Source organism: Atractosteus spatula, chromosome 9 (assembly GCF_055471065.1).
Source record: "Atractosteus spatula isolate fAtrSpa1 chromosome 9, fAtrSpa1.hap1, whole genome shotgun sequence".
Taxonomy (NCBI): Eukaryota; Metazoa; Chordata; class Actinopteri; order Semionotiformes; family Lepisosteidae; genus Atractosteus; species Atractosteus spatula.
This window is the reverse complement of record NC_142714.1, coordinates 17,719,470-17,733,830: the sequence shown is the minus strand read 5'-3', so window position 1 is coordinate 17,733,830 and position 14,361 is coordinate 17,719,470. Positions and strand designations below refer to the sequence as shown.

General features: G+C 38.9%; 1 protein-coding gene and 1 long non-coding RNA gene across 3 annotated transcripts; one reads left to right on the top strand and one right to left on the bottom strand.

The window, feature by feature from the left end:
• Positions 1-6,218: 6,218 nt before the first annotated feature.
• Positions 6,219-11,743, bottom strand: siva1 (SIVA1, apoptosis-inducing factor). 2 transcript variants are annotated; one of them, XM_088925980.1, is made up of 5 exons: positions 11,719-11,731; positions 11,501-11,631; positions 10,227-10,424; positions 9,339-9,492; positions 6,219-6,453 (listed from the first exon to the last, which is right to left on the bottom strand). In XM_088925980.1, exons 2-5 carry the CDS (start codon positions 11,616-11,618, stop codon positions 6,405-6,407), a joined length of 519 nt encoding a protein of 172 aa, XP_088782106.1. In that variant the 5' UTR covers positions 11,619-11,631; positions 11,719-11,731; the 3' UTR covers positions 6,219-6,404. The 2 variants fall into 2 exon arrangements, with proteins under 2 accessions (XP_088782106.1, XP_088782107.1); XM_088925981.1 differs by having other exon boundaries at positions 6,219-6,447; positions 11,501-11,743.
• Positions 11,744-12,881: 1,138 nt separating this feature from the next.
• LOC148828325 (uncharacterized) lies at positions 12,882-14,098 on the top strand. The gene is made up of 3 exons (XR_016091697.1): positions 12,882-12,950; positions 13,197-13,342; positions 13,860-14,098. It is a non-coding gene; the product is annotated as an uncharacterized LOC148828325 (long non-coding RNA).
• Positions 14,099-14,361: the final 263 nt, after the last annotated feature.

Here is a 14,361-nt window from a genome sequence, read left to right as displayed (position 1 = left end):
TCAATATTTTCTGCAGACACACTTGATCCAGCGAGGAAACCACAAAAAAACTTCCTGACAGCATTTCAGACTTTCAGCAAACCCCCAGAGTCAGTTGAGAAAAAGCAGCTGTTCAAAACTTAAAGGCACAAACACAAGCAGCACTTGTGTTAAGAAGGGACAGAATTTTAATCTTTCACCAGGTTCTTGGTCAGCTGTATGCTTCATGAAAATAACTTCCTTGGACTTTGATCACTTCATCATACTGCACATTCAGTAGACCCAAACTCTACCGCAGGCTTCAGAAAAACATGGCCAGAGGTGCTTCAAGCTGCTTGGAGTCCCCAGTTTAACATTGCTGATCTTGTTATTCATCAGTAATTCAAGCAGACTGCAGATAGGCACAGTGGTAACACCAGTGAGGACATCAAAAATGTTTTTCTTATCCAACACACCATGGCTCTGCAGATTTGGACATCTTGGTCCTTATTTTATCTGCTGTGTGCCTTGGAACGTAGTCAAATCAACTGCTGTTCACGTGGCAACACAACTCAGAGCCCAAATAGCAATACACCCAGTAAACTGAAATCTTCAAAAGCCTAGCACCTATGCCTAATCAAGCGTCTAGGAGCTAGAATGATCAATATTAAGTTTTTAGCAAATTGATACAGTCTAGAACCTAATTGCTACCAATTCATTAACGAGATAAGTTCAATCAACTCTAGAAATACTAGTCGATTGGGCAACATTGAAGGCAGACGACAACACATATTACCAAACCTCTGCTGCACCAGTATTCAATTTATTGTTAATATGTAATTTATATCAGTTTATCAGTATGATGTGTCCAGAACAGTTTGAAGAGAACATCTTTACAGTATGTACTCCAGTTAAAGGGCAATCTAGTAAACATTTTTAAAGCTGTAGTAATTGTTTTCACTCGGCTAATTTCAGAAAGAAAAAAGCTTTGAAAAATAAAGTCTGTGATAGAGATTTGAAGAAAGCAAACATTTTTCTTTGTGGCCTGCCAGATTTTGGATTAGGCTCGAGAAGCAGGGAGACCCAAAGGACTGGGGAAATTAATGTGTTGCCCCAATTAGATCCCTACAGGTTTAAGGCAATCCTTACTATGCTTCAACCACAGCAAACATGCAAAAGAAACACACAGCAAGTCCACAAAGTGAATGGCACATATACTCTGTATTTTTAAGACACTGTAGTACATCTTGAAAGGGATGCAACAGCAGTGCCTTCATGGAAGAATGTGTTAAGACAGATTCCCTAAGTAGCTTGTGCAGCAGACGGGTTTTATAAAAGATGTGCTGTGGCACGCCGATACCCTGCCAGTCACAGCTGCTGCCTGCTCACTGAACCAGCTCTCAGAGATGCTGCCCTCGTATACAAACCCTGATTCACAGCGCAGGCCAACTCTGCTTGATGAAGAATGCATGCCCACAAGCTTACTCACATGCACACACACAAAGCGTCCTGTCAAAATTTAATAAACAGCCAAAGTTAGGCATTTAGAAATACAAAAAAATGGAATACTAAAAAATAAACAATGCACATTAGAGAAGGATACATTTCTGAGCATTGAGTACATCCTCCAATAACACAAATCTGAGATGACACAAATTTTAAACACAATACAAACCAAGGAATTAACAAGTTAACCAAGTTCTCCTTTACAGTGACTGAATAGTCACACAAAGGGCTGCAATTCTAACTTGTTGATTGCATGTACCTAACTTCAAATGCAGATCAGCGTATCCCTTCATGAGATCTCTCCACATCACCATTGCTAAGCATCTTTTGCATAGAAAAGAGGTTCAAAATGTACTGTACATAACCAGCCCCTTCCCAATATATACAGTATGAGCAACAGCAAGCATATTTGCAGAGCACACTAAGGTCAAAGGTAAATGAACATTATTTCACTTGGCCTCAACCACCCCCTAGCTGTAAAGAGACACAGTCAGTTGTCTGGCACAGATTCTAGGCTGGCCTAGCCACTTCCTGATCATTGAGACAAAACTTCACATGGCGCTTGTGAGATCCTGACTACTATGCAGTCGTCAGTTAGTTCTTGTCATAAGGACAGGAAGGATCTTATTTAACTGCAGTGGCTGACCTTGCCTCCAACATCTACGAGTTCTCAAGTCTCTTGGAAGCATTCCCCAAAACTCTGAAAACACACGTTACAGATCTTTGACAATGACCTACATCTAAACTCTCCAATTACTCCCCACATGGCAGAATTGCATAAAGTTCTTTCTGACAAGCCGAATGATGATTTGTCACAAGATCTTCCCGTTAAATTGATGTTTTTGAAAGAAAATATTTCCTCAAAATGACATCCTCTCATCTCCAGTACTTCTCATTATATTATGTTAAACAAATTAAGTGCATTAGCACAGATGAAATCCTTGATTTCTTCTTCATGCTGTATACCTAATCACATCCTCTGCTCCGTCTTATCCCGATTCCCATAGGGGATTCTATGCCCCGGTTTTAATGTTTGTAAATGGAAGAAACCTGTGTTACCACAGCTTATCGCAGAGAATTATGTTTTCTAGAAAACGGTTAATTTTTGAAGTGTGAACACTTGACATGCCTTGGTGACAGCATATTGGAGTAATAGCATTGAAACAGCAGATACTTCAACTGTGGTGAATTACAATAATAAAAACCAAGCTGGATGATGATGCTAGGAACTCACAGAGCATTACATCAGCTCTAGTCCTATTATTTAACCTACAGTAAGTGACCATCAATCATTAAAAAATAACTGAGAAAAATATGCAGAGAAACAGTTCACAATTAAAGTCGATTTCTTAGCAAGAAACTCAGCGCTCTTACATCTACCCAAATAAATAAATGAAAAAACAACAAATATACTTCTCTATTCAGTTCCATGGCCCTAGGCATTGATATACAGTATAGAAAAACTAGGTTGCTGCTGTATATGGTTCTGGTGGCAGTTTCTCTCCTCAGGTTCACAATTTCCAAAATCCAGTTCCCCATGCTTATGATAGCTGACATTATGCTTTAGGACATACCATCCTTTAGATAATAAGTAAGAAAAAAAATGTCATGGCTACCTGGTATCTGAGAGTGTGGACAAAAAACCTTTTGGGGAAATAAAGCACCACTATACAAATGCACCCCATTAATGGACTAGACTTACTAGTGTCAAGCAGATCTTCAGTCTTTCATAGCCAACTACCTAGTCCATAAAGAATGCATGGCACTTTTCAAAAGAGGATGTGAAGACTGGGGTCCTGGCTAAAATTCTGTTATGGGCCTGTACTGCTGTGTTGTGTGGGCTGACGATACAGAAAGGCCACCATGCCTTATACAGGTAGGTGCTGTACCTCAGTGATGAATGAAGTGGATCTCTGCCTGCACCATATGTGACGCTTTCTGACAAGTGTTATAGAGATTAAATGAGCTGATCCTATCTCTACCAGTTATAAAAGGTGAAATGCATGCCAAATCAAAATGGATTTAAAATATAACAGGGTCTTTATCTACAAGGAATTAAATGTTAATTGAATATAAGCAATTTATTAAGAATTCTGTCAGCCCATACATATTTCTGCTTTTGCCTTTTATTAGCCAGGGAAAAGAGAAAGAAATACTGGCAGGTGGCATATGTTCCAGCTACAATCCAAATCCAATGTCCTATTTACAACTCGTTTCTTCTTTAATGTCTTGAAATAAACTGTCAAGCAAACACCACAATGTTACTGTAGTTAATTTATGATTGATACCAAAGTATTGTAATATTCTGAAAAATAAAATTAAAACAATTAAATAATGTACTTTGTAAAAACTGCATATTGAAGTTTAAAGTAGTTAGAGGAAAAGGAATATGAACTTTTAAAAGCGCAGTGTTGATCTTCTCAAAAGAGTTATAGATCAGCCTTTCCATTGTAACAATTCAGCATTAAATCAGTTTTTTCATCTGCAAAAAAGCTGTTTGGGCAGAATGTGGCATTCTATATTCCAGGAAGATGACCCCTTAACAGATCCAAAAACATCAAGCTGGATTGATTTAACGCAAGATGATTTTGCAAAAATGAATTTCAGTAATAGATTTTTATTAAGCTTTGTACACATGATCCTGACAAATCAATTCATATAGTAATCCGCTTTACAGTCTCTGTAAGATCATAGTCAGTCCACCTGTCTTTTAACTGCATTTCTCTTCTGGAAATTCGGTCCATTATGGATAATAATAAAGCTAATAATCTGAAAATTGGAATAAAACTTATGCAAGGGTGGGCTGTGCAATATACTTGAAAAAAATCAATATTTTGGTTAAGACATATAAAATTGTACCACTTTAATAAAGGTTGAGCTATAATTCTAACTTTGGAACTGAGTGCACTGGTGAAAAGTACAGAGTAATGCTGTATGCAGTTGTCACCTCTTTTATAAATGGACATAATGCAAAAATATCAGAAGGACATGTGAAGTAATCTGACGAGCTATAGTTTTTTCAGTTTCCCCCCAAGGCTGGGACAGGCCCTGCCACTGGCAGTAGGCAAGTACAGGTGGTGTTAAAAAGAGAGCAGGTTAAAGAGGGACAAGTACACATTACTGCAGAAGCATTTCAAAGGAAAGACAGGACTTAGAAGAGAACACTATGAAAGGGGAGCAAATGGATATGCTCCAATCATATTCTAGATACAAATGCTTTTCTTTGCATTACAGGACAGTACTTTTACAACAAAGGAATGGTATACTGCATAAATTAACAGCACATATCAATGGAAATAGGGCCAAACATTCTAGAAAATTGACATTTTAATTAGGCTGGCAATGTAGAGTCTTAAGTCAAATAGAAAATCTGCTGTAAATTGACAAGACCCAAATTTCAACCAACCTGTGATAACCCCCTCCACTGATACTAGCATATCCTTCAGCCCTACACTGCTGTATCCTTTACTATACAATTTCCTGCATTCTTTTGTAGATAGCCATACAAAACCAGCACCCTTTCAGCAGCTTCATGTGAAATAAGGATTCAGGTTACAAAATCATTTCCCATGTCAACCACTCCAGATTACATAACTTTCAGACAGGTGCTAAAAATGCTGATGCTACATTTCTGCAAAGTCCTTCCATGAAGCCAGTATTCTACACTGTTGCATTACAGATCATAACGTTCATTCAAACAACCAAATAAGTAACAATCCATCTGAAAGCAGTTCACCCCCCAGTTCAGTTTCTTATTTAGATATTTTAATATACAAATAAAAACACAGACAAGGACAATCACCAGAACTGCTAACAGGTTAACAAGCGCCACCGATCCTAGGTTAGTACAATTAAAACATCTTCAAAAATTAATGTTGGGTCCAGAAGCAGATCACAGGTTCAGATAGCCTAGGTTTTAGAATGGCTTCTTAACCATCACTTCTTACACATGAGCAGATTAAAACAATCCTTTGGTAATATTTCAGCCCTGTATTGACCACCAATCCATGTCCTGATCCAGGCTGACTAAAGTTCAAGATATTTAAGCATGCTGTAATCTCATCTTGCTTTATGAAATCTTTCACTGCCACCCACTGGCAAGAAGTAAATCCGTTTAAAATTTTCCAACTGAATCAATCTGACACCGAGTAATCAAAAAATTCAGGTTGATTTTAAAATGAAAGTTACAGAGAGTAATTGTGGATATAGGGGGGGGGAATCAAATTAGACTACAATCTGTATTAAATAATCCCCAGACAAAATATAATGGCTAGTTTCTATAGACATTTCAGGATGACACTTTATGAAACAGGCAATCAAACCTTTCCTCCCAACTTTACCTACCTTCTTTAATCAAGTTGAAGGATTTTTACAGTCCAGTTTGGACACTAAAATTTTAGCAATGCTGCTTTTTTCCATTGAAATTTTTATTATAAAGCCCTTCAAAAACTCCAGACACTTCATTTGATAATGTACTACTATGCCAGAAAATGTCAGGCGTGATACCACCAACCATTTCTCTGTACACAATAAAAGGGACTAGGTGTAAAAAGTTTAGTATAACCCTTATCAAATGGAGAAATTCACCTTGGAGTCACCCTAACCAGTTTGGATTAATAGCACATGATCTTGCAGACACCCCATAAAAAAGGAATGGCCATTCCTGAGACTTGCAGCCATGTGTAGTTTCTGAAGAGCTTCGGATGATGGCTCTCATCTTTTGGTTGTGTCAGAACAGATAAGGGACAAGCATGTAAAATATGAGAAAAGTAACATTTATTTGGCAAAAAATAAAAATATTTACAAAGTTTATTATACAGAACATGCATTAAAACCTGCAATTGCAGTCCACAGCATTTCCAGGTGCAAAAGCAAACAATGGAAGCAGAAGTCCAGTTTATTTACTTTTCATCTGGCGAGCCAAGGCGTTTCCCCATTGATCAGGCAGAGCAGTCACAACACAGCACTCTGTCATACCGGTCACTGTAACTTTGGGAAAGAACAGTTAAGCATTATAAACTGGGATATTAATTCTGTACACATCACTGAACATGTTGGCTGAAGTAGAATTATTACACTGCATTTACTTTTACACTATAAAAAGACACTTTGTAGAAGATTAATGGAATAAGTTAAACCAACAGAAAACCAAAAAATACTTCATGATCTACAACAAAATACCCACGTGTGGGAGAACAAAACGGGCTATAGCGAATTTGTCTTAAGTTGAAAGTGGGAAGGCTGAATTACTACTGTACATAGTAAAGATCAGTGACTAATAAAGGGATTTTCATGATAATGTGAACAGTGAGCATGAAAAGCATCGTAACATTTGAATCACAAAAGGGATGTAATCCATAAGAGTATCTGCTGAATTAGATTAAAACATTAAATCAATAAAAAGCAAGTTCTCTTTAACTAACGCTTTTTCTAGAATTAGAAGTGCTTTAGGCCAAAAGAGTTTACACACAGGAGGGAACCCACTTCATCCACCACTGATGTGCAGCAACCAGCTGGGCCAGCAACCCATTACACCGAGGATCAGTTAGAAAAGACAGACTAGAAATGCCATGAGATCTTTATTTATGAGATTTTTTTCTGCCATTTTCTTTACACTTGATCTAGCCAAGTTCCTAAATCACCACTCCACATACTGTATTGCATGGAGTTTAAATATCCTTCACAGATCTGGTTCTAGTTCCATTTTGTTCTCCTGACACCTAGTCATGTATTCCAATTTCCTTGTGAGTTTTTTTAAATGCCTACTAGATCAAGAACTTGTGGCTCAGATCAGAGTAACTTCACCTGACTGACTCAACTATAAGCCAGTTTTAAAGTACGTACGTACACACACTTCTTGTTTTAGCACTGGAAACACTTTTTAAGATGTCATTTGTCAGATTAACTCATGTTGGACTGAGTTAGGGCAAGACTCAATATTGGCAAGGAAGCAACTCACTCCTTACTGGCTTTCCTACAGTACATCAACAAGCCTCCTGCTTCTTCAGTGCACACAGAGGTTCTCTCCTAGCTGGCTTCATCTGCCCACATCTAGTTTAAAACCCCCACCCTTACCGGTTTCTTCACTACTCCCTCAGCTCTCCTTACAACATCTCATTCTTTGCTCTGCTGGATCCAGCTCAATATCCTGTCTTACACTCCCTGTGGCAGAACCATGCATATAAAACAAACTGCACCATTACCGAACCTTCTAGCACCTATTCAAAATCCACCTTTACAGACACTTAAATCCTTGATTCCCCTCTTTATCGCTGTGCTATTACCATTTCTACTTACTGTACACTGTGATTTTACAGCCTATTACAGACCCCAGTATTGCAATAAGGTCCTGGTTTATACTCCATTAAATCAAGTTTCTGCACTGTTAAACCGGTAAAACTCAATAATTGCTTTTAGTTTGTCTGACTTAAAGGCTTCCAAGTGGCTCAGCCATTAAAAGCACTTGTGAGGAACGCAGGTTGAGCCCTACAGTGCAGACATTGCCAGATCATGTCTGATTACGTCACTGACTGGGATTCTCCAAGCAGTGCTTCACAGTTGGCTGAAAGCCACCAAGGTCAGACAGACTTGAATCAGCCTGCATATCCTTGCTTTATCACGCAACAGCTACCCCTGGGAGTCGCATGGTATCTATAAGTTTGCAGAGTTTGGCAATCAACACTGTCTCTGTCCCGGCTTGGAGTTCAAAACGTGATCCATTAAGTGGTAAAAGGATCTGGAACATGAATGTACCCCCGCTCCGATACGGAAGCGAGAGCAGTAAACCAGTTAGAAACTGGCAATTCCAAATATGGAATATAAAAAGAGAGAATCGCATACAGCGGTTGTTGCACCAAGGAACAAGACCATTCTGTAACCACAGAGCACATGTTCTTGATTTATTTATATTACAACAAATTAGTCCTTAAACTGTACTTTAACTGAACTGTATTAAACCATTCGGAGGTGTCCAAATAATTAAACATGACCATTTGCATTTCTCGTTTGGGCACAATTAAATACGTTTCTAATTACAGGATACTTAATTTCACCTGCTAGGGTAGTATTTATCAAGAGCTGGGCATTTTAAAGTTCATCTAGAGTGGCATTTCCCCAAAATGTTTCACACACAAAAAAAATCTAAAATGTATAACTATTTCGCATGTTTCATTTTGGGATGAAAAACGAGCCCTAGATTCCCAAAGCAACCAAAATAAGTTTAAGGAACACCACTTAATTTCTAGAAAAGCCAAATTCAGAAGTAAGAAAATGTGGTGAAACTTGAAGTTCAACTGCCATTTGCCTTTGCTACAAAATTTGTCATGACATCACAATGAAAAAACAGGAACAGACTTGAAGCTGTACTCTATAGGTGGGTTCAACTCATTAAAAAGGATAAACTTACCATGCAGTCAAATATTACAGAAAACTACTAGAAAAGTTATAAAACTATTGTAAAGAAATTAATTTCTTTACAGTATGTACAAAAGGTATTGCATTATTTCATTAGATCCTCCCTCCCCCCAACCCAATTGTTTAGGCTTAGGAATCATTTTCTGGACAAAATGGTCCATCCCATTTCTGTGCACAAAAAAGACACATCCTTTCTTGACCTACTGCATTATTACTCATGTTTCCCCACAGTCGGCAAGGGCCTTCGCTCATACATGAAATCCTGAATATTAGGTTTGACCGCTGGCCACAGCCTGAGCAGCGCTGGTTAATGCAGGGTGCTGTGCCAGGGAAGCACTGTTACAGGCCTGCTGGCTTAAGAGCTCTATACAATCCTAAAGACTGGAACTATCCAGGACGGCGTGCAGACATTACTACCCTGGACAGTCATTTCTGAAACAGGCACGGCTCCCGACACTTACTCTACCATGGTGCATACAGAGCAGCACAGGCTGGTACAGCTGCTGCATTGCCGGCTGCAGCTTGGGCAGGCAGAGCGATCGCACTGCGCACAGTGGGCCTTCACGCCAGCTGCTTTCAGACACACACAGCACGTTCCAGGAGCATCACGGGCACCTAGGAAAGAGTGCAGGCCACAGGTTAGAGCACATTCACACATGCATAGAGCAGATTAAATGTCTCATTGTGAGAGACAACAGTATCCCAAAGAGGGAGCCAACATGAAAGAACAGCATACTAAACCATTAAGTTGTAACTGTGGCCAGTTACCTTGGAAAAGGATATTACACATTAAAGATAGGGAAAGTTATGCCAGTTACACATAAAATCTCACTTCATAACTAACATCAGAGGGCTGTACAAGAAAAAGCAATTATTTTCTTCGAGAAAGTAAGTTTTTAAACGGCATTTTTACTTTTACAATAGAGTCCCTGTCAATCCAGGGAAGGGGGTTCCACAGGCAGGGAGATAACACCAAAATCAAAGGGCAATCGGGCCTTTAAATTTTGCCTTTGGTCAGGAAGTTACAGTCGGCCGGCCTGGATGTGAACTAGAATAGAAGCTCAGTAGCTCTTAAAAACAGGTAGAAGCGAACTCACTCACGGGAAAATTTCGTAGAATACGATAAATCAAAGTGAATTTACACACAAATCATAAATGTCAAGCGTACTGATTCATTCAAGTGATTTATGCGACTGAAAGGCAACTACACGTTCGCATCAGAAGGACGCTGCTCAAACGAGTGAAGTGAAGAAAATGTACCCGTTTCCGGGACACCGGCAGGAGTAAACGGTTTTCGTTTGCCACGGAGTTCAAGGAACCCGCCAGCGTTAGCGTTCGCCAAGGTTTACCTGCACCAGAACGAGTGTCGCATTTCCTCAGTTTGCCATCGTGCCCTATCAACGTCTGCCCCCTCAACAGAGTGGGGGTGACCGGCGCTGCCAGGCGAGGAGAAGAATCTTCCGGACCGACTCCGACACCGGATTCCGCCTTCCAGATCCTCCCCATAACGGCCTTGGCGCCACTGAAAAGCAAACCCTTCGTTTTCGCTGCAAACGGAAAACGTTAACATAAGGCGAAGTGTCCCTTTTTTGATGCACGGGCTGTAGATGGACCAGATCTAAGACGTCAGCCTGGAGAGACAGCCAGACGTTCAAATAGTTTACAGTGGATTCAAAGCAGACTCAGACGAGATGGTCAAACCTGAAGTTCAAATCAAGCAGGTGACCAAGGAGGGGGGGTCCTCACACCTCTTAACGTCTTAAGGCATAGATGTCCTTCATTAGCAATGGCATCGGTATTAGTGAGTTGACATTATAGCCGTGACTTTTATTAAGAAAGGCTCGATGCAAATCAAATACTTAACATTCTCCCACTTCTGGGCAAAGAACTACTCAATCACAGGTAAATATGCCCAAGTATCTCTCACCTGACTCCGTTTAAAATTCTTGGGGTTTTGCAATTTAATGCACTATCGTTACTCAGCGACGAGGGCAAGACAAGCAAGAAAACGCAAAACCTTATAAACACTAACATTTTTTTTACCCTCCCCTCCCCACAAAAAAGATCTCGTCAACAAAACCAGACGGTGCTTGAGGAAAGCTCTAAGCATCATCAAAGACCCCACACACCCCAGCTACAGACTGTATGACCCTCTACCATCTGGAAAACGGTACCGGAGCATTCGGGCCCGGACTACCAGACTCAGACACAGTTTTTACCCCCGCACTATCAAACTATTAAACTCCCAGCCTCTCTCACTCTCACCTATGATCTGAACCTCACAGTGCCTTCTTTCTTACCAAAACCTCACACATTGAAATCTACCTCTACCTTACATGTCAAAAAGCTCACTCCCCATAATTTCTATCCTTTTATTTCATTCTGTTGATGCATGTTCATACACATCTGATGTTGTTTTTACACATTACCCGTTACCTTTTTTTTTTGGTTTTGCACATTGCCGGTTGTTGTTTTTGCACACTGCCTGTTGTCTCCGTCTCTCTTTTATTATACAATTGTATTGGGTTTTTTTGTACTACGTATCGTCTGAGAGCTAGCTAAATAGCATTTCGTTATACCATATACCTGTATATGAGTATAATGACAATAAACTTGAACTTACCGTAGATCTCTTGTCTGTACGCGTTTCCAAATACACCCTGGTTCACTTCTTTCTGTCCAATGTGAATTTTATACTGCAAAGAGAAGCTTTCACCGAAAGGATAGGCTCTCTTTGGCATGTTTCTTGAATTACTGTATTTAAAAAGAAAGTTAAATGCAAGAAATTACAAGAATAATAAATATTTAAACAACCAACAAACTGCTGAAAAACACACCTACTTTCGCGGGAAACGTATGCCCTGCGACCTTTAAACTCTGACCCAGTGACGTCTAAGAAATCCTCCCATTTGAGTGGTTCTCAGGTGTTGCAGTTGCAGTTTGTGTTCGTTCCAAAAAATCAAGGCAGAAAACTTTTCATCGTCTTATTACTTATATTTGCATCATATATTTACAATATCGCTGTGATCTGATAAATGTTTGTCCGATATATAATTTTTCATTAATTCAGATAGGATTAAACTTTGTTCTTGTAGCACAGAAAATAAAACGTAAAAAAATCATATCAGCTTTGAGTGCATAATTACACAAATGGACAGCGATTTAAATTGATAATTCCTGAATTTGAATTATTGAATTATAATGTATGTGGAATTATTAATTTAAAATCAGTCAGATATAATTTATATTGAAATGAGTGTGCTGCAAGTAAACAAAAACTACGTAAAGTTACTACTTAAATTAAAAGATTACAATCTTGGATGTCAATCTTTAATTTCCATTTTGATTCACTTTATATTTTCATAAACGACATGATCATTACGTATTTATATAGCAAACATTTTATAGATCGTCATATTTTAACAATAATATTTTCCCTATGTAATTAGCAGCTAAAATAATTTATTGTAAATGGTTTCATTAATCTGTCATCAAAGCAAAAATGCATGTGCTTAATTAATGTGGTTTAGCTTTCAACACTCTCAAGTCCTATCTCCATAGTAGCATGACCTGGAATGCGTTTAAATGCGTAACTAGGTAATTGAAGCAAAACAAAGCACCGGGTAAGTTTATGAACTGCCTTTTACATGATATTTTAATTAGGTGATTAAAAAAGTACAAGTAATAGTAATTTCAAAAACAGGAATACGTACGTTTTCCTCATGACAATAGTTACTTTAGGGGTGTAAGTTAATTTATAAGAAAAAATAGAAACAATGCTTCCTGTTGCAAACAGTGTGGTAATAGTAAATAGTTTTCGGTACTGTACATCTGTTTCTTTCATGTACTGTAATTGTCGACAGTATTCTGAATCACTGAATTACACGATGCATTTAACACTAAATGCATTGGAAACCGCAGTTAATGTTTTGTGTAATGTTTTTCGTGCTGATCGGTTGGGTAGAAAATATGTGACCAAAGGAGAAATGAATATTTTCTACTTTGTTTCAGGTTTAATATGGCTGGTCCTCAAGCAACCATGTCTCAGACCGTGAGAAATGCATTTTTTTCACGTACGTGTGATTCGCCGTATATACGGTCCATGTACTGTATACCGTATACTGTATTATTGTGATGGTATAGTATACTTACTGTTTATTTAAGTAGTTTAAATAAGTTTATTTACATATACTGTACATGAACCATGCTGGGTGTGATGTTTTTGGTTACATGGATTATTTTTTTCTGAACGTGTTGCACACTTGTTTTGAAGTCCTTTTCAAAGCCTGGGCCCCAGATTATACTTACGTTTCTTGCAGCAGAGAAGCAGAAAGCGGTGGGGAAAAAAACTACAACCAGCTTCAGGAGAGGTGCAGGTGCTCCATTACCCAGAGATATCTACGGACAGCCTGAGGTCTACCGCTGGAAAAGCGAATATGACTGTGCTTTCAACATCAGCCACGATGTAAGCTTTATGACATGAAGTGGTAGTGATTCTTGTTTTAGGACACAAAACAAAAAAACTACGTTTACAAAGGTACTAGATATACCAGATTGTTTGTGGGGTCATGAAACTCTACTACTGACTGTTAAGTGAGTAGTGTGAACATAAGCTCCAACATCCAGACACAACCTGAATGATTTAAGTGACTCAAGCATTTGTTTAAATTGCCCAACTTGCCAAGTCTTTAGGTATCGAAGATTATATGTTTAGTATAAAACTTTGGATTGGCTTTCCATGAGCACAAGTAGTGGGTGGCACTGATTTAAAGTGCATCCAAGTAAGGTTCTTACTGTTCACCTTAGACACTCATCACTGCCCATGGCTGAAAGCATTATACTTTCCCTTTAATATGAACAAGGATGGTGCCACTTCTTGCTGTCAGCAGCCTCTCTTGACCACGACACTATCACACAGGGGGAAACACAAGCCAGAAAGCTGCATAGTTTGATCTCATTTTTCATATTTCTCTCCCTTCCAGGGTACATGGAAAGAGGAGACTCTCTGACTTCTGCTGTGTCAGTTCAGGGATGTCTTTGCCTGGGCTGTAGCCCAGATGCTTACTTATTGCTGATCTGCACCAGCTAATAGGAGCTGTCACTAGGAAAGAAAATATCTGTTTCTTTTACAGGATTCGTACAAAATATGAAATGTTGGATTGTTCAGTAAATGCCAAATGCCCTTCTTTCCCTGATTTAATAAAGTCAATAATACATCTTACTGTGCTACCCTGTAATGTTTTCTGCAGCGATTTGAAAAGGAAATGGGTGACAAAAGGCTAGCACACTAACTTCTGCTGAGCACATTTTCTATTCATTTACTGCAAGTCATTCAGAGCTCAGATAGAATGAAAGCTGGGAGACTCTGGCTTTACGAGGCCAGTGTAGCCAACGCCTGCCCTAGAACAAAACAAATGAAATCGCATACATCTAAGTTTTCATGTATATTCTAACCTTCTGTCTCTATCGCACCATATATTTCAG